This window comes from Neoarius graeffei, chromosome 3 (genome assembly GCF_027579695.1).
Source record: "Neoarius graeffei isolate fNeoGra1 chromosome 3, fNeoGra1.pri, whole genome shotgun sequence".
Lineage (NCBI taxonomy): Eukaryota > Metazoa > Chordata > Actinopteri > Siluriformes > Ariidae > Neoarius > Neoarius graeffei.
The window spans coordinates 41,243,162-41,261,934 of record NC_083571.1 but is presented as its reverse complement, the minus strand read 5'-3'; the positions used below and the strand labels follow the sequence as shown (position 1 = coordinate 41,261,934).

The following is an 18,773-nucleotide window of genomic DNA, read 5'->3' as shown; positions in this document are numbered from 1 at the left end:
TAATGTGACAAGTTTTATGTTTCATCTAATTTAGATCATTTAAAAACTATAATATAATTTGGCAGTGGGCACACAGGAAAGTGTAAAGTATAAAGTTTGTCAATATGTTTGTCATGCTTGTATGATAAAAACTCGTGAAGATATTTATCTCAATACGTGACCTACTCATTCTAAACCTGCCGAGCTTCGCCAGCGAAGCTCTCAACCCCAAAGGGTTAATGAAGCAAACCTTGTGGTCATGTTTGTGTGCAGACTGTCACAGTCACTCACTAGCATGGAAGTTTTACATCTCTGACATGTCTCTTTTCCAGTTTTTCAATGTCAGTTGGTATTTTTTTTCCTCTTGTAAATATGCGCAAAGAATATCCAGTGAAGTTTTGGTAGTCTTTCGGGTGTTCAGCGCGTCTTTCACTTTCAAAATTCTCTCTAAATCTTCCGCTTTTAATGAAGCAAACCTTGCGGCTATGTTTGTGTACAAACTGTCAGTCACTCGCTAGTGCAGAAATTTTACGTCTCTGACGTGTCTCTTATCCAGTTTTTCTATGTCTGTTGGTATGTTTTTCTCTTGTAAATATGCATGAAGAATATCCAGTGAAGTTTTGGTAGCCTTTCAGGTGTTCAGCACGTCTTTAGTTTCAGTTTATTTATTCAGTGCTTAATCCGAGCACTGAATTAACCCCATCTTCTCTCTCTCCTGGCCAACAAAGAAATGATTGTGTACATGCGCAGCAGAAAAGTTTTGTCATTGGATCTTTGCATTAACTCCAAAGTGTGACGTCATGTGGTCTTGACAATGTGTAATATTATAACAATATTGCATGCTCATTCTCCATTGGGGAGAGTGGCGTAATACATGGAGGATAAGCGATATGATAATATTGCATGCCATCAATTAACCCACTCTAAGGGAATAGAATACATGTTTTTATTCTATGGAAAAAATGGCCCGTATGTATAATAATTCTTTATATGTCACTTGTGAGGAAATTAATTAATTGTTTTGACAAATTTGTGTACTTTTTGTCTGTGAATGTGTCTAAATAATAAGAAAATTGCAAGTAGGCTTGAAGATATGAAGTTTATCTTCTCGTGTTTCCAATATTTCATTCCGATAATGATGACCCTCTTGACAGCCTCGCCACCTATGGTCAGTGGGGAGTAATACTCTGCATGGGACTTGACACTCCACTCCACTAGTACAGTTCTGGGCTTTATACTTTACACTCCACTAGTGCAATTCTTCCACACCACACCATGCACCTTACAGTGGTGCTTGAAGGTTTGTGAACCCTTTAGAATTTTCTATATTTCTGCATAAATATGACCTAAAACATCATCAGATTTTCACACAAATCCTAAAAGTAGGTAAAGAGAACCCAGTTAAACAAAGTAGATAAAAATAATATACTTGGTCATTTATTTATTGAGGAAAATGATCCAATATTACATATCTGTGAGTGGCAAAAGTATGTGAACCTGTAGGATTAGCAGTTAATTTGAAGGTGAAATTAGAGTTTTTGCTTTCAATGGGATGACAAATTGCTTTCAATGGGATGACAATCAGGTGTGAGTGGGCACCCTGTTTTATATAAAGAACAAGGATCTATCAAAATCTGATCTTCACAACACGTTTGTGGAAGTGTATCATGGCACGAACAAAGGAGATTTCTGAGGACCTCAGAAAAAGCGTTGATGATGCTCATCAGGCTGGAAAAGGTTACAAAACCATCTCTAAAGAGTTTGGACTCCACCAATCCACAGTCAGACAGATTGTGTACAAATGGAGGAAATTCAAGACCATTATTACCCTCCCCAGGAGTGGTCAACCAACAAAGATCACTCCAAGAGCAAGGCGTGTAATAGTTGGCGAGGTCACAAAGGACCCCAGGGTAACTTCTAAGCAACTGAAGGCCTCTCTCACATTGGCTAATGTTACTGTTCATGAGTCCACCATCAGGAGAACACTGAACAACAATTGTGTGCATGGCAGGGTTGCAAGGAGAAAGCCACTGCTCTCCAAAAAGAACATTGCTGCTCGTCTGCAGTTTGCTAAAGATCACATGAACAAACCAGAAGGCTATTGGAAAAATGTTTTATGGATGGATGAGACCAAAATAGAAGTTTTTGGTTTAAATGAGAAGCGTTATGTTTGGAGAAAGGAAAACACTGCATCCCAGCATAAGAACCTTATCCCATCTGTGAAACATGTTGGTGGTAGTATCATGGGTTGGGCCTGTTTTGCTGCATCTGGGCCAGGACGGCTTGCCATCATTCATGAAACAATGAATTCTGAATCATACCAGCGAATTATAAAGGAAAATGTCAGGATGTCTGTCCATGAACTGAATCTCAAGAGAAGGTGGGTCATGCAGCAAGACAACGACCCTAAGCATACAAGTTGTTCTACCAAAGAATGGTTAAAGAAGAATAAAATTAATGTTTTGGAATGGCCAAGTCAAAGTCCTGACCTTAATCCAATTGAAATGTTGTGAAAGGACCTGAAGCCAGCAGTTCATGTGAGGAAACCCACCAACATCCCAGAGTTGAAGCTGTTCTGTATGGAGGAATGGGCTAAAATTCCTCCAAGCCGGTGTGCAGGACTGATCAACAGTTACCAGAAATGTTTAGTTGCAGTTATTGCTGCACAAGGGGGTCACACCAGATATTGAAAGCAAAGGTTCACATACTTTTGCCCTTCACAGATATGTAATATTGGATCATTTTCCTCAATAAATAAATTACCAAGTATGATATTTTTGTCTCATTTGTTTCAATGGGTTCTCTTGATCTACTTTTAGGACTTGTGTGAAAATCTGATGATGTTTTAGGTCATATTTATGCAGAAATATAGAAAATTCTAAAGGGTTCACAAACTTTCAAGCACCACTGTATGTACAAAAAGAACTACCTCAATGAAAAATCCTCCTAAATGTGTGAGCGAATGGGTATGTGATATTTATTTATTTATTTATTTATTCATTCATTTATTTATATTTGTGGGGGGTTTTTTTTAGTACTTATTTGTAACTAACTCTGTTCATAGTTATTTATGTACATTGTTTAGGCTAGGAGGAATGGTATTTCATTCTTGACTGTACGTAAGTGCCGGAAATAATGACAATAAACATATCTTCACTCAAACCCGAAATGAAATACTCTAATTTTTTTTTGTGCAGTAGCCCATAATTATCTAAATTAAAATGGAAAAAAATATTGAAATATTTTAGTTTACGTGTAGTGAGTCTAGAATATATTAAATATTCACTTTCTTAAATAACTGATGGAAGGAAAATATTGAACTTTTTTATGATATTCTAATTGTTTGACATGCACAACAAATATAGATATGTTTGATATATGTCTGATATAGCAGTAAATACAGATAATTGACAATGATAGTAAAAACAAAGTATGCTCTATATCTGAATTATTCTTCAAACTACTCTGAATCAATCCAAATGTCAGTAAAACAACCCATCTATTAGACACACATGAGATGATAAAAGTCAGAAAACTTCAAAAAGACCATCACCAGTAATACTCAAAATATAGAAGTGCTAGTGCTTCTACACTTTCTAGACTTTACATTTATATACATGTATTTTTATAAGGAAAGGCAGTAACTAAACTTTTACTGTTTCTATAATGACATTAGTGAACTACTTATATTATGAATATAAATGGTATATAAGGAGTATAAAATGCCTTGAAGGTAGACCTTTATTGCCTATTGTTGTGCGTTTGCAGGTCAATATGGTGATTGGCATTCTAGTGTTCAATAAACTGGTTTCCAGAGATGGCATTCTGGACAAGAAGCTAAAACACAGAGCAGGGTAAGTGAAATGTGGATCCAGTTCCCCTGAGCGCCCCACACTATTAACTGATGCACATTTGAACCCCCTCCTGCAAGGGTATTATTACACATAATGCTCATAGTCTCCTTTTTCTTCATCTCTTCCATAGAGACAAAACATACACACAGAATTCCATCTTGAATTTCACCTCACAAATATGCAGATTTTGATCTTTAAAAACTGTTTGATGAGAATTAGTGACATCAGAAGAAGTCACAACAACTGTCCCTCTGGGAGTCAGAGTATGCCTCATGTATAACCCCAATTCCAAAAAAGTTGAGACACTGTGTAAACTGTAAATAAAAACAGAATGCAATACTTTGCAAATCAGGGAAACCATATATTTCATTGAAAATAGTACAAATACAACATATCAGATGTAGAAACTGAGAAATTTTATAGTTTTTTGAAAAAGTATGTTCATTTTGAATTTGATGTCAGCAACACGTTTTACAAAAGTCGGGACATGAGCATGTTTACCACTGTGTTGCATCACCTCTACTTTTAAAAACACTGTACAGTGGTGCTTGAAAGTTTGTGAATCCTTCAGAATTTTTAATATTTCTGCATAAATATGACCTAAAACAACATCAAATTTTCACACAGGTCCTAAAAGAGAACCCAGTTAAACAAATGAGACAAAAAAATTATACTTTGTCATTTATTTATTGAGGAAAATGATCCAATATTACCTATCTGTGAGTGGCAAAAGTATGTGAACCTCTAAGCTTAGCAGTTAATTTGAAAGGTGAAATTAGAGTCAAGTGTTTTCAATCAATGGGATGACAATCAGGTGTGAGTGGGCACCCTATTTTATTTAAAGAACAGGGATCTATCAAAGTCTGATCTTCACAACGCATGTTTGTGGAAGTGTATCATGGCACGAATAAAGGAGATTTCTGAGGACCTCAGAAAAAGTTTTGTTGATGTTCATCAGGGTGGAAAAGGTTACAAAACCATCTCTAAAGAGTTTGGACTCCACCAATCCACAGTCAGACAGATTGTGTACAAATGGAGGAAATTGAAGACCCTTCCCAGGGGTCTGGGAAATGAAAAAAAATGGAGGAAATTCAAGTTAGCCTCCCCAGGAGTGGTCGACCAACAAAGCTCACTCCAAGAGCAAGGCGTGTAATAGTCGGTGACGACACAAAGGCCCCCAGGGTAACTTCTAAGCAACTGACGGCCTCTCTCACATTGGCTAATGTTAATGCTTGTGAGTCCACCATCAGGAGAACACTGAGCAACAATGGTGTGCATGGTAGGGTTGCAATGAGAAAGCCACTGCTCTCCAAAAAGAACATTGCTTCTTGTCTGCAGTTTGCTAAAGATCATGTGGACAAGCCAGAAGGCTATTGGAAAAATGTTTTGTGGATGGATGAGACCAAAATAGAACGTTGTGGTTTAAATGAGAAGCATCATGTTTGGAGAAAGGAAAACACTGCATTCCAGCATAAGAACCTTATCCCATCTGTGAAACATGGTGGTAGTATCATGGTTTGGGCCTCTTTTGCTGCGTCTGGGCCAGGACAGCTTGCCAGCGTTGATGGAACAATGAATTCTGAATTATACCAGCAAATTCTAAAGGAAAATATCAGGACATCTGCCCAACTGAATATCAAGGGAAGGTGGGTCATGCAGCAAGACAATGACCCTAAGCACACAAGTCGTTCAACCAAAGAATGGTTAAAGAAGAATAAAGTTAATGTTTTGGAATGGCCAAGTCAAAGTCCTGACCTTAATCCAATTGAAATTCACTCTGAAGCGAGCAGTTCATGTGAGGAAACCCACCAACATCCCAGAGTTGAAGCTGTTCTGTATGGAGGAATGGGCTAAAATTCCTCCAAGCCGGTGTGCAAGACTGATTAACAGTTACCAGAGACATTTAGTTACAGTTATTGCTACACAAAGGGGTCACGCCAGATACTGAAAGCAAAGGTTCACATACTTTTGCCACTCAGATATGTAATATTGGATCATTTTCCTCAACAAATAAATGACCAAGTATAATATTTTTGTCTCATTTGTTTAAGTGGGTTCTCTTTATCTACTTTTAGGACTTGTGTGAAAATCTAATGATGTTTTAGGTCATATTTATGCAGAAATATAGAAAATTCTAAAGGGTTCACAAACTTTCAAGCACCACTGTAAATGTCTGAGAATTGAGGAGACCAATTGCTGTAGAAAGAAAAATGTCTCATTCTTGTCTGATATACAATTTCAGTTACTCAACAGTTCGGGGTCTCTTTTGTCATATTTTGAGCTTCATACTGTACTAAATGCTTTAAATGGGAGACAGGTCAAGACAGCATGCAGGCCAGTTTCGCACCCAGACTCTCTTACTATGGAGCCATGCAGTTTTAATATGCGCAGAAAGCTGTTTGGTATTGATTGGTATTCCCTGAAAAGATTTTGTCTGGATGGGAGCATATTGCTCTGAAACACATACCATTTAGCATTAATGATGCCTTCCCCGAAGTACATTGTCTTGCAAAAGTATTCATCGCCCTTTGTATTTGTCCTGTTTTGTCGCATTACAAGCTGGAATTAAAATGGAATTTTGGGGGGTTAGCACCATTTGATTTACACAACATGCACAACACTTTAAAGGTGAAAATTGTTGTTTTATTGTGACACAAACAATAAGTATGATGAAAAAGCAAAAATATGGAGTGTGCATAGGTATTCACACTAACCCCCCGCCAAAGTCAATACTTTGTAGAGCCACCTTTTGCTGAAATTACAGCTGCCAGCTGCAAGTCTCTTGGGGTATGTCTCTATTAGCTTACCACATCTTGCCACTGGGATTTTTGCCCATTCCTCAAGGCAAAACTGCTCCAACTCCTTCGAATTAGATGGATTGCATTGGTGTACAGCAATCTTCAAGTTATGCCACAGATTCTCAGTTGGATTGAGGCCTGGTTTTTTTATTTCCCATTCCAAGACATTTAAATGTTTCCCTTTAAACCACTCCAGTGTAGCTTTAGCAGTATTTTTAGGGTCATTGTCCTGCTGGAACGTGAAATTTTGTCCCAGTCTCAAACTTGTGGCTGACTCAAATAGGTTTTCCTCCAAAATTGCCCTGTATTTAGTGCCATCCATCTTTCTTTCAGTCCTGACCAGCTTTCCTGTCCCTGCAGATAAAAAAAAAAAAAAAACATCCCCACAGCATGATGCTGCCACCACCATGCTTCACTGTAGGAATGGTTTCCTCTGGGTGTTGGGTTTGGGCCACATGTGGCATTTCCCATGATGGCCAAAAAGATCAATTTTAGTCTCATTTGACCAGAGAATCTTCTTCCATGTGTTTGGGGAGTCTGCCACATGCTGTTGGGCAAACCCTAAATGTGTTTTCTTAAGCAATGACTTTTTTTCTGGCCACTCTTCCATAAAGCCCCACTCTGTGGAGTGTACGGCTTAAAGTGGTCCTATAGACAGATACTCCCATCTCCACTGTGGATCTTTGCGGCTCCTTCTGTGTTATCTTTGGTGTTTTTGTTGCATCTCTGATTAATATCCTCATTGCCTGGCCTGTGAGTTTTGGTGGGCGGCCTTCTCTTGTCAAGTTTGTAGTTGTGACATATTATTTCCATTTTGATATAATGGATTTAATGGTGCGCCCTGGGATATTCAAAGTTTGGGATACTTTTTATAACCCGACCCTGATCCATACTTCTTCACAACGTTGTGTCTGCCATGTTTGGAGTGCTCCTTGGTTTTCATGTTGCTTGCTTAATAGTGTTGCAGGATCAGGGTCCTTCCATAACAGATTTATTTATATGGACATCATGTGACAGATCATGTGATACTTTGCACACAGTTGGCTCTTAATCAACTAATTATGTGACTAATGAAGTGAATTGGTTGGACCAGCTCTTATTTCGGGGTTTCATACGAAAGGGGGTGAATACTTACGCACACTCCAGATTTCTGTTTTTTTTTTGCATCTTAATTATTGTTTGTGTCACAATGAAAAAAATGATTTTCATCTTTAAAATGGTAGGCATGTTGTGTAAATCAGATGGTGCTAACCCCCCCAAAATCCATTTTAATTCCATCCTGTAATGCAACAAAACAGGACAAACACCAAGGGGGATGAATAATTTTGCAAGACACTGTACTAGCTACCCATGTCATGTGCACCAATGCACCCTCATACCATCACAGATGCTGGCTTTTGAACTATGCACTGATGACAAGCCAGATGGTCCCTCTACTCTTTAGACTGGAGGACGTGGTGTCCATGATTTCTAAAAATAATTTCTACTTTTGATTCATCAGACCTTCGGACAAATTTCCACTTCACCTCAGTCCATTGTAAAAGAGCTTGGCCCCAGAGTAGGTGGCACTGTTTCTGGATAATGACTGAGCTCTGGATGTATGGTTTTAACTTGCATTTGTGGATGCAGTAATGAACAGTTTTCACAGATCATGGTTTTCTGAAATGTTCCTGAGCCCATACAGTGATTTCCAATCCAGACACATGTCTGCTTTTAATGCAGTGTTGCCTGAGGGCCTGAAGATCACAGGCATCCAGTGTCACTTTTCAGCTTTGGCTCTTGCATACAGAGATGTCTCCAGTTTCTCTGAATCTTATGATGATTTTATGTGCCATAGATAATGTGCTCCCCAAATTCTTTGCAATTTTACATTGAGGAACTTTATTCTTAAATTATCTGTTTTGCCTATGCAGTCTTTCACAGAGCGGTGAACCCCTCCCCATCTTTAATTCTGAGAGACTCAGCCTGTTTGGGATGCTCTTTTTATACCCAGTCATGTTACTGACCTATTGCCAATTAACCAATTTAGTTGTTTTTCTTTTTAATCATTACACAACTTTTTCAGTCTTTTGTTGCCCCTGTCCCAGCTTTTCTGAAACGTGTTGCTGACGTCAAATTCAAAATGAGCATATATTTTTCAAAAAAACATAAAATTTCTCAGTTTCAACATTTGGTATGTTGTCTTTGTACTATTTTCAATGAAATATAGGGTTTCCATGATTTGCAAATCTTCACGTTTTGTTTTTGGTGCAGCCTTAGGCTGAAGCCTATAGAGGCACCTGTCTGGATGTGCCTGTTTAACTGAGTTCGAGCGTGTTTAAGAATGTAAGATGACTCATTGGCATGCAGGTAGTGATTCCACAGTTGTGGTGTGGTACCACTGCATACTGACTATAAGTACCATATTACATAATCTCAGTTTGCAATGTAATTGTCTGTGGTTGAGCAATCTAGAGTGCTGTCCAGGAAAGGAACAGCTTTTGTAACGTCAGTTCAAATCCTGGTGTCGACATAAAAGGCTGAAAATTTTAAGTTTTACACAGTGTCCCAACTTTTTTTGTAATTGGGGTTGTAGCAGAAACTACCAAATGATGGATATGTCTTTATTCTGCCAGTTTAACCCTTAACACAAGGAAAGAGCTTCAAAAAGCTAACATTCTCTAATTTTCTTGTTGTTCCTGGCTGTCCTTACAGGCAGATGAGTGAGCCACATACAGGATTAACTTTAAAATGTGCTAAGTGTGGTGTTGTCTCTACAACTGCTTTGTCAGCAACTACAGCCAGCAATGCCATGTAAGTACCTGACTCATGGCTTTGCAAAATCAGTACAATTTTATTGTATTAGGGGTGTAAGACAATGGCACTTAATGTACACTATATAGCCAAGTGTTTGTGGACACCTAACCATCACACCTGTACAGTATGTGCTTGTTGAACATCCCATTCCAGATTTGGTCCTGTTTGTTGTTATGATAACCTCCACTTTTCTGGGAAGGCTTTTCGCTAGATTTTGCAGTGTGGCTTCAGAATTTAATCATTCAGCCACAAGAGTATTAATGAGGTCAGGTATTGATGTTAGGTAAGGAGGCCTGGGGTGTAGTCGGTGTTCCAGTTCATCCCAAAGGTGTTCAGTGGGGTTGAGGTCAGGGTTCTGTACAAGCCACTCGAATTCTTCTGCTCCAAATATGGCAAGCGATGTGTTCATGGACCTTGCTTTGTGCAGAGGGACATTGTCATGCTGGAACATGTTTGGGCCCTTTAATTTCAGTGAAGGAAAATTATAATGCTTCAGCATACAAAGACATCCTACATACAATTGTATGCTTTCAACTCTGTGTAAACAGCTCGGGGCGCACCCTATTTTTCGAATTGTTTGCTGCGAGTCTTTTTTTCAGTGTCGCTGTTTCATCTAAAGCCTTTCATCTTTTCTACAAATAATTTTCCACTATCGTTTTATTTTTGTTGTATATTTCACTTTCCCTTCTGCCGCATTTTTATTTTTCATTTTTCTCGAAGAATGTCTTTTTCCCCTTGTACAAAAACAGCAAGCGGAGGCTATCCACATTGGCTCTGCCTTCATATCAACAAATCTTCGACTAAGGTACGTACATCATTTATCATGGCAAACATTTAGCTTGTTCGGTGTGTTGAGTGCAGGTTGTTTAGTCATTCTTCCTCCATCATTAGTAATAGCTTTATTTGTGATAAGTGTATATTAGTTAGCTGTCTGATGGAGAAGCTTGCAGCTTTAGAGGTTCACATCCAGACTCAAGAGAGCGTTAGCGAGAGTGAGAGCAGCATAGTTTCTGTAGTGAAAAGTCTGGATACCTTAGGCGGAGTTAGCAATCCCCCAATTCCAGCATTAGAGTCCTCACCAGAGGTGGACAAAGTACCCAACTTCATTACTTAAGTCAAAGTACGGATCCCACTGGTCAAATGTTACTCCGATACAAGTGAAAGTTATCCAGTCAAATTTTAATGTAAGTTAAAGTACTGAAGTACTTGCTTTTAAAAATACTTAAGTATTAAAAGTACATTTTCTGTCACCACAACGCTTACAATACTGAATGCCTCTGAAGCAACCAACTGGCTTTACAAAATGAACGCATGCTGTGCCATCATGGTGGTTTAATGTTAAGCTACCTAGTCAGTGAAGCTCCATCTGACATGCTAGCAAACGCTTTTCAAACTCAAAATCATATTGGGTAGCTAATGTTACAAGAAAAAAAAGATTTCTACCTTCTGTTTATTTGGCAAGATTATGCTAAAACATCTCTGAAAGGACTTTAGATAAGTTAACATTATTCATGTTAGTGTAACTCCATTTTTACGTGATGACTAACAGTGTCCAAGTTAACTAGCTATGTGTTAATGTTCGCCGTGGACAAGACAATGGCAACTTAGCGGGCAAATCCATAGAAAGTCATTTGACTAACCAGACTGCATAGCTATTGCAACATTATCGCTAGATCTAAAAGCACAGACAACTTCATTGCAAGCTTTCTCTTGGAATAAAACGTTTAGATACCTCAATATGCTTCTGCAGGTTGGACGGCAGGTTTTTATAGGCCATGATGTGGTTCGTTTTAGGCAAACAAAGCAAACATTTAAAACGAAATAAATTTTTAATCCTTTCAGAAAACTGAAACATGGGTTCTAGGTATGGCCATGAGTGTGTGCATTCTCCAGAAGAAACACCTCCTTCCATTCTGCCATCAACTGATCATGTTAAATGAGAAATCACTGAACTTGATTTTATACAGTCTATGGACATGACGTGACCCTAGTGATTACTGATAGGCTGTCTCAGTGTCGCCTGCGAAAAAAACAATCACCTTTAAGAAAAGAAAACAACCTCCACTTTCAAAGCTGCTTAAAAGTAAAGAGGACCTTGATAGAAATGTAGTGGAGTGAAAAGTACGATATTTGTCTTTCAAATGTAGTAAAGTCATAAGTTTCCAGAAAAAATAACACTCAAGTAAAGTACAGATACTCAAAAAGTGTGCTTAAGTACAGTACTCAAGTAAATGTACTTTGTTACTGTCCACCTCTAGTCCTCAAGGTGGGGTGAATAGGTGAGGACTCAGCAGCATAATTGCAGAGCCAAAACTAACGTTTAAGGCTCACCCACGGGAGCACCACTCCTTTCTGCTTCACGTCTCTAAGAGGTTTGCTCTCCTTGATGAAGCACCCACTGAGAAACCTGAAAGAGCTCTGGTTAAAGGATACTATCTTACAGCAAATTAGCTAGGCCTTTAGGGACACCAGCAGCTTTAGTTTGGTGTATACTGGGAGCCAGGGCACCAGACATGGCAGGTAAACTTAGGGTCTTAAGCAAGCATAGGTTTTCAAAGATAGTAGGAGCTAAGGATATATGCCGTGGTGAGTCTGAGGTTACTAAGAGTAACTTTGTAGAAGTGTTTGAATGAGCAAAGGTGATGTCTGATCCTGTAATAGCAGAGCTGACTCCGCACGGAGCAGAACCCCATACTGAAGAGCATGCATCGACCTGATTTTTGATGGCTTGACTGTACGATGTCTGTGCATACGTGTATCACCACAGGGTACCAGATTGTAAGTGCAAGGCAGTGTAGCTCATAAACGCTTGACCACTGGACAACAAAATTTGTATCTCTCTTGACATAAGATAGATGGGTTTTTGTCCAGCACTTATTTTTAATTTGCTTTTGAAAAAATACTGTGGGATTATTTACTAACACATTTTATGGAAAACATTCATAACACTTTCATATAAAACTAGTTAAAATGGTTTGATTAGTTCACTAGCTTGTTGGACAGTTGACAGTTTCTGTCATGTAAAGGCGGTAGACAGATGTAAGTGCAGGAAGAGTTTTATTGAAAGCATGCAAGCAAACAGATCCAAAATGTAGACAAAGGCAGAGTTGAAAAACAGGCAGTGGCTGAGCGAGGCACAAAAAGGATATCAGAGGTAATAAATTTCTCACTGTCCAAAAACACAAACAGGGTCAAAACTAGACAAAAATACAAAGCTTGATAACATCAGATGCAGGGTACAGTGTGTGTATACTTTGCAGAGTCTGTGTGTTATTAAGAGTCCTTACATGTATGTGCTGTCCTCTACCAGGTGCACGGTGCATGGTAATTAGTCCATGGTGCATGGTAATTAGTCCTAATGGCACTGAGCCAACGTGCATGGACGTGACAGATGATGCAAAGTTAAAGAGCTCATTGTTTCTGGTGCATGGCATGTGGTGTCAAAGAAAGAAAAAAATACGTATTCATAACTGTGATGCGCATCTCATGATTGGTATCACTGTCACAAGACAATGCAGCAATTTATTGACGCAAAATGTACAACACTACACAATTCGATGGTTTATATGCTATAATATTGTTATTCCATTCAGGTTGATTTTGTGCCCTTACAAATATTTTGCTCAAACTCTCATCAGGTGCTCTGCTTTTAGGCAGTGCCTACATTTATATCTGCACTGTCTTGCAAAAGTATTCATCCCCCTTGGTGTTTGTCCTGTTTTGTCGCATTACAAGCTGGAATTAAAGTGGATTTTTGGAGGGTTAGCACCATTTGATTTACACAACATGCCTACATCTTTAAAGGTGCAAATTGTTGTTTAATTGTGATACAAACAATAATTAAGATGGAAAAAACAGAAATCTGGAGTGTGCATAGGTATTCACCCCTTTCATATAAAACCCCTAAATAAGAGCTGGTCCAACCATTTCACTTCATAAGTCACATAATTAGTTGATTACAATCCACCTGTGTGCAATCAAAGTGTCACATGATCTGTCAAACGATGTCTGTATAAATCAACCTGTTTGGGAAGGATCTTGACTCTGCAGCACTATTAAGCAAGCAACATGAGAACCAAGGAGCACTCCAAACAGGTCAGAGACAACGTTGTGAAGTTTAGATCAGGGTTGGGTTATGAAAAATATCCCAAACTTTGAATATCCCAGGGAGCACCATTAAATCCATTATAGCAAAATGGAAAGAATATGGCACCATTACAAACCTGACAAGAGAAGGCTGCCCACCAAAACTCACAGGCCAGGCAAGGAGGGCATTAATCAGAGATACAACGAAGACACCAAAGATAACACTGAAGGAGCTGCAAAGACCCACAATGGAGAAGGGAGTATCTGTCCATAGGACCACTTTAAGCTGTACACTCCACAGAGCGGAGCTTTATGGAAGAGTGGCCACAAAAAAGCCATTGCTTAAGAAAACACATCTGGAGTTTGCCCAACAGCATGTGGCAGCCTCCCCAGACACATGGAAGAAGCTTTTCTGGTCAAATGAGATTAAAATTTAACTTTTTGGCCATCATGGGAAATGCCATGTGTGGTACAAACTCAACACCCTGAGACACCATTCCTACAGTGAAGCATGGTGGTGGCAGCATTATGCTGGGGAGATATTTTTCATCTGCAGGGACAGGAAAGCTGGTCAGGACTGAAGGAAAACTGGATGGCATTAAGTACAGGGCAATTCTGCAGGTAAACCTGCTTGAGTCGGCCAGAGGTTTGAGACTGGGATGAAGGTTTCGTTCCAGCAGGACAGTGACCCTAAACATACTGCCAAAGCTACACTGGAATGGTTTAAAGGGAAACATTTAAATGTCTTGGAATGGCCTAGTCAAAGCCCAGACCTCAATCCAGTTGAGAATCTGTGACATAACTTGAAGACTGCTGTACACCAACGCAATCCATCTAACTTGAAGGAGTTGAAGCAGTTTTGCCTTGAGGAATGGGCGAAAATCCCAGTGGCGAGATGTGGTAAGCTAATAGAGACATATCCCAAGAGACTTTCAACTGTAATTTCAGTTGACTTGGGGGGTGAATACCTATGTACACTCCAGATTTCTGTTTTTTTCATCTTAATTATTGTTTGTGTCACAATAAAACAACAATTTTCACCTTTAAATTGGTAGGTATGTTGTGTAAATCAAATGGTGCTAACCCCCTAAAAAATCCATTTTAATTCCAGCTTGTAATGCGCCAAAACTGGAGAAACAACAAGGGGGATGAATACTTTTGCAAGACACTGTATATATAGGTCATGGGTTCGTGCCCTGGTTGAGGCAACTCCAATGAGGGCCTGTGGGCAAGGCCCTTAATGCTACCTGCCTACCTCATAAATGAAAAACAGAAAAACGAGTCATGCCAGCTCTGACTTTGCCCAGTCTAACAAGGTCCATGTCAGGTGTTGAGGAGCCAGGGCAACCTGATGAGAAATAGGCTACTGGAACAAGAGCAAGACACTCATGAACATGAACTGAGAACACTGGACTATTGGAATGCTACTCTTCAAGTAACCCCAGAGAGAGGGATTACATGTGAAGGACATGGGGCCCATGGATGCTTCGATACGCGACATCTACAATAACACCAAAACAACTACGAACTCAATGTTCCAATATCCACAAACAGAAACTGCTGTCACAACTAGAGATTGATGAGATGCTATGGCAAGGAAGAGTCAGGGTGCCAGGTCAGGGGGGGGGGGGTTATCATCATCCCCACACTTGGAGATTGAACTGGGAAACCCCCAGCAACACACCCTTGCAAGCAAGAGCTTAATGCATGAGCAGCTGATCTGAAATTGAAGATAGTAACAATGCTGAACGCCTTGAACCACCATGTCGGACTACCACGACTGTGTGAAGTACCTCCTGAAAATCTCCTAGAAGATGTCAATGCAGCAGTACAAATTATCTCTATTATGACCATCACTGAGACCAACAAGCTGATATACATCACAGCAACAGTGATCCTGGAAATGCTTGGCTATAAGATGGACACTAACCATAAGGTGCAATATCCACCATGGAAGAGAAGCTTAGAGGCTAAGCTCAAGACAACCTGGAGAGAAGTTAGCCAGCTATCAGAACTCCAGAAATGTAGGACAAAGAAAGGGTTACCCAAGAAATACAGCAAGCTGTCCATACCTGAGGCCCTAGAGACTGCCAAACAAAGACTCACAGCCCTCGCTACCCATCTAAGAAGGTACACAAGCAAAGCTGAAGCCAGGAGAATAAATAGGATGTTCTCCACTCAACCATCAAAGGTGTACTCCCAGTGGCAGGGTAATAACAACATGGTTCCAGATCCACCAAGGCTGGAAACTGAACAATATTGGAAAGGGATATGGGAGAAGGAAAACTCACATAACAGTGTTCAGTGGCTAATAGACCTGAGAGCCAAATACAGCAATCTCCTTGAACAAGCCCCAATAACCATCACTATGGCAGACATCCAAATAAGAGTCTCGAAAATGAAGAACTGGACAGCACCAGGCCTGGATATGGTTCACACCTACTGGCTAAGGAAGCTAACCTCATTACATGAGCACTTGGCAGCACAAATGAACCAGCTGCTTGTGGATGGGATTCACCTGGAATGGCTGACTGAAGGTCGGACAGTACTGATCCTGAAGGACCCACAGAAGGGAGCAGTCCCATCCAACTACTGCCTGATAACCTGCCTCTGTACAACATGGAAGCTCCTGTCAGGCATCATAGAAAAGAATTGGTAGAAACACTAGAGGAGCAAAACATCAGCTACTGGTAGACAGTGCAGTAGCTTGAGACTGCAGAACCAGACATACCAATCTGTGCACCGCTTGGATTGACTACAAGAAAGCCTGTGACTCACTGCCCCACACATGGATCCTGGAATGCTTGAAACTGTACATCAACAGGACTCTCAGACCCTTCATCAACAACTCAACAAGGCTGTGGAAAACAACCTGAGAGGCCAGCTTCAAGCCAATAACACAGGTCACCATCATGTGCAGCATATACCAAGGAGATGCCCTGTCCCTGCTGCTGTTCTGCATAGGACTGAACCTCCTCAGCTAGATCATCACCAAGAGCAGCTATGGATACAGACTGTGAAATGGAGCAACAATCAGCCACCTCCTTTACATAGATGACATCAAGCTGTATGCCAGGTCTGAGCAAGACATCGACTCCACACCACCAGGATCTATAGCAATGACATCAGAATGTCATTTGGACTAGATAAGTGTGCCTGGATGGTAACAAGGAGAGGGAAAGCAGTTAGAACTGAGAGAGTGGTGGTACCAGGTGGTATAATAGATGTGGAAGACCACTACAAGTACCTTGGAATCCCGCAGGCAAATGGCAACCATGAAGAGGCTGCCAGGAAAGCAGCAACAGCCAAATACCTATGGAGGGTAAGGCAAGTCCTGAGAAGTCAGCTGAATGGGAAGAACATGGTCCAGGCCATCGACACCTATGTCCTGCCGGTCATCAGATACCCTGCTGGCATAATAAGCTGGCCGAAGGAGGAAATAGAGGCCACTGATATCAGGACAAGAAAACTCCTGACAATGCACGGAAGGTTTCACCACAAGCCCAGCATCCTGAGGCTGTACGCTAAGAGGAATGAATGAGGCCGAGGACTAGTGATCGTCAGAGCCACTATCCAGGATGAAACCACAAATATCTACAAGTACATCAAGGAGATGGCCCCAAATGATGAAGTGCTTAGTGGATACCTCAGGCAGCAGAAACCTGAGAAGGAAGTGCAAGAGGAACCATCATGGAAAGACAAACCACTGCATGGGATGTACCACCAGATAAAAGAAGTGGCTGATATTAAAAAAAATCCTACCAATAGCTGGATAAAGCTGGACTGGAAGATGGCATAGAGGCAATAATCATTGCTGCACAGGAACAGGCCCTAAGCACAAGATTGATAGAGGCCAAGGTCTACCACGGGAGACAGGACCCCAGGGGCAAACTGTGCAAAGATGCCCCCAAGACAATCCAACACATAATAGCAGGGTGTAAGATGCTAGCAGGAAGAGCATACATAGAACGCCATAACCAAGTGGCTGGCATAGTGTACAGAAACATCTGTACTGAGTATGGACTGGAAGTCCCAAGGTCAATGTGGGGGACACTTCCAAAGGTGGTTGAGAGTGACCAAACTAAGATCCTGTGGGACTTCCAGATACAGACAGACAAACTGGCAATGGCTAATCAACCGGGCATGGTAGTGGTGGACAAATGGGAGAACAAGGCTGTGGTGATAGATGTGGCAATACCAAGTGAAAATAAGATCAGGAAAAAGGAACTTGAGAAGCTCCAGAAGTATCAAGTGCTGAAAAAAGAGCTAGAAAAGATGTAGAAGATGAAAACAACAGTGGTCCCTGTGGTGATAGGAGTCTTCAGTGCAGTGACTACCAACCAAGGAGAGTGACTCCAACAGAACCCAGGAACAACATCCGAGATCTCTGTCCAGAAAACCAGGAACAGTCCTAGGAACAGCTAAGATATTGCACAGGACCGTCAAACTCCCAGGCCTCTGGTAGAGGACCCGAGCTTGAGGTGAAAAAAATACCACCCAAAGGAGGGACAAGTGGGGATTTATATATTTATACACATACATACATACACATATATATATATATGTAATATATATGTAATATATATATATAGTTTTGAGGGCGAGGCTTGCTTGTTAGGGCGGGACTGTATCCATCCTACTCTGGAAGGTGCTACTCTTATTTCTTGCTGCATAGCCCATAGTCTCAGAACTATCTATCTATACTGCCCGTAACGCCTGGGGCACATAGGGCAGCAACAAAGTCTCTCCACATCTGCCGGTCATGGGCTAGGACACTGATGGTACCCCAGGTGTAATTAATGTTCCTCAGTTCTTGTTCGACTGTTTGCCGCCAAGTTGTTTTTGGCCTTCCCCTTTTCCTTTTGCCATCTGGTGTGCAATGGAGAGCTGTTTTGATGATGGTTCCATTTTCTCTTCTGAGTACATGAACAATCCACTACCAATGTCTTCTCATGATAATTGTGGCCATATCTTCCTGCTTGCAGCGGGAGAGTAGATCTTCATCGGAAATCTTATTTGGCCAAAAAACTTTCAATATTTTCTGTAAGTTCTTGATGTGGAAAGTGGAGAGCCTCATCAAATCTTGTTGGGTCATTCGCCAGCACTCAGCCCCATACAGGAGCACTGGGAGAACACAGCTGTTGTATAATTTCAGCTTGGTTTTGACGCTGTACTGTGAAGATTTCCAGATGTTGTTCATATTGATGAAGGCACCTCTTGCTTTGTTGACCTTGTTCTGAATGTCCTTCATACTTCCGCC

At 40.6% G+C, this 18,773-nt stretch overlaps 1 protein-coding gene across 1 annotated transcript in view; it reads left to right on the top strand.

Annotated features, from left to right (window-relative positions):
• adgrb3 (adhesion G protein-coupled receptor B3) overlaps positions 1-18,773 on the top strand; it is a 722,174-nt gene that overhangs the window by 660,952 nt on the left and 42,449 nt on the right. The window contains exons 23-24 of the mRNA XM_060916854.1: positions 3,748-3,833; positions 9,326-9,424. Coding sequence (XP_060772837.1) covers positions 3,748-3,833; positions 9,326-9,424 — 185 coding nt within the window. The remainder of the gene's footprint in view (positions 1-3,747; positions 3,834-9,325; positions 9,425-18,773) is intronic.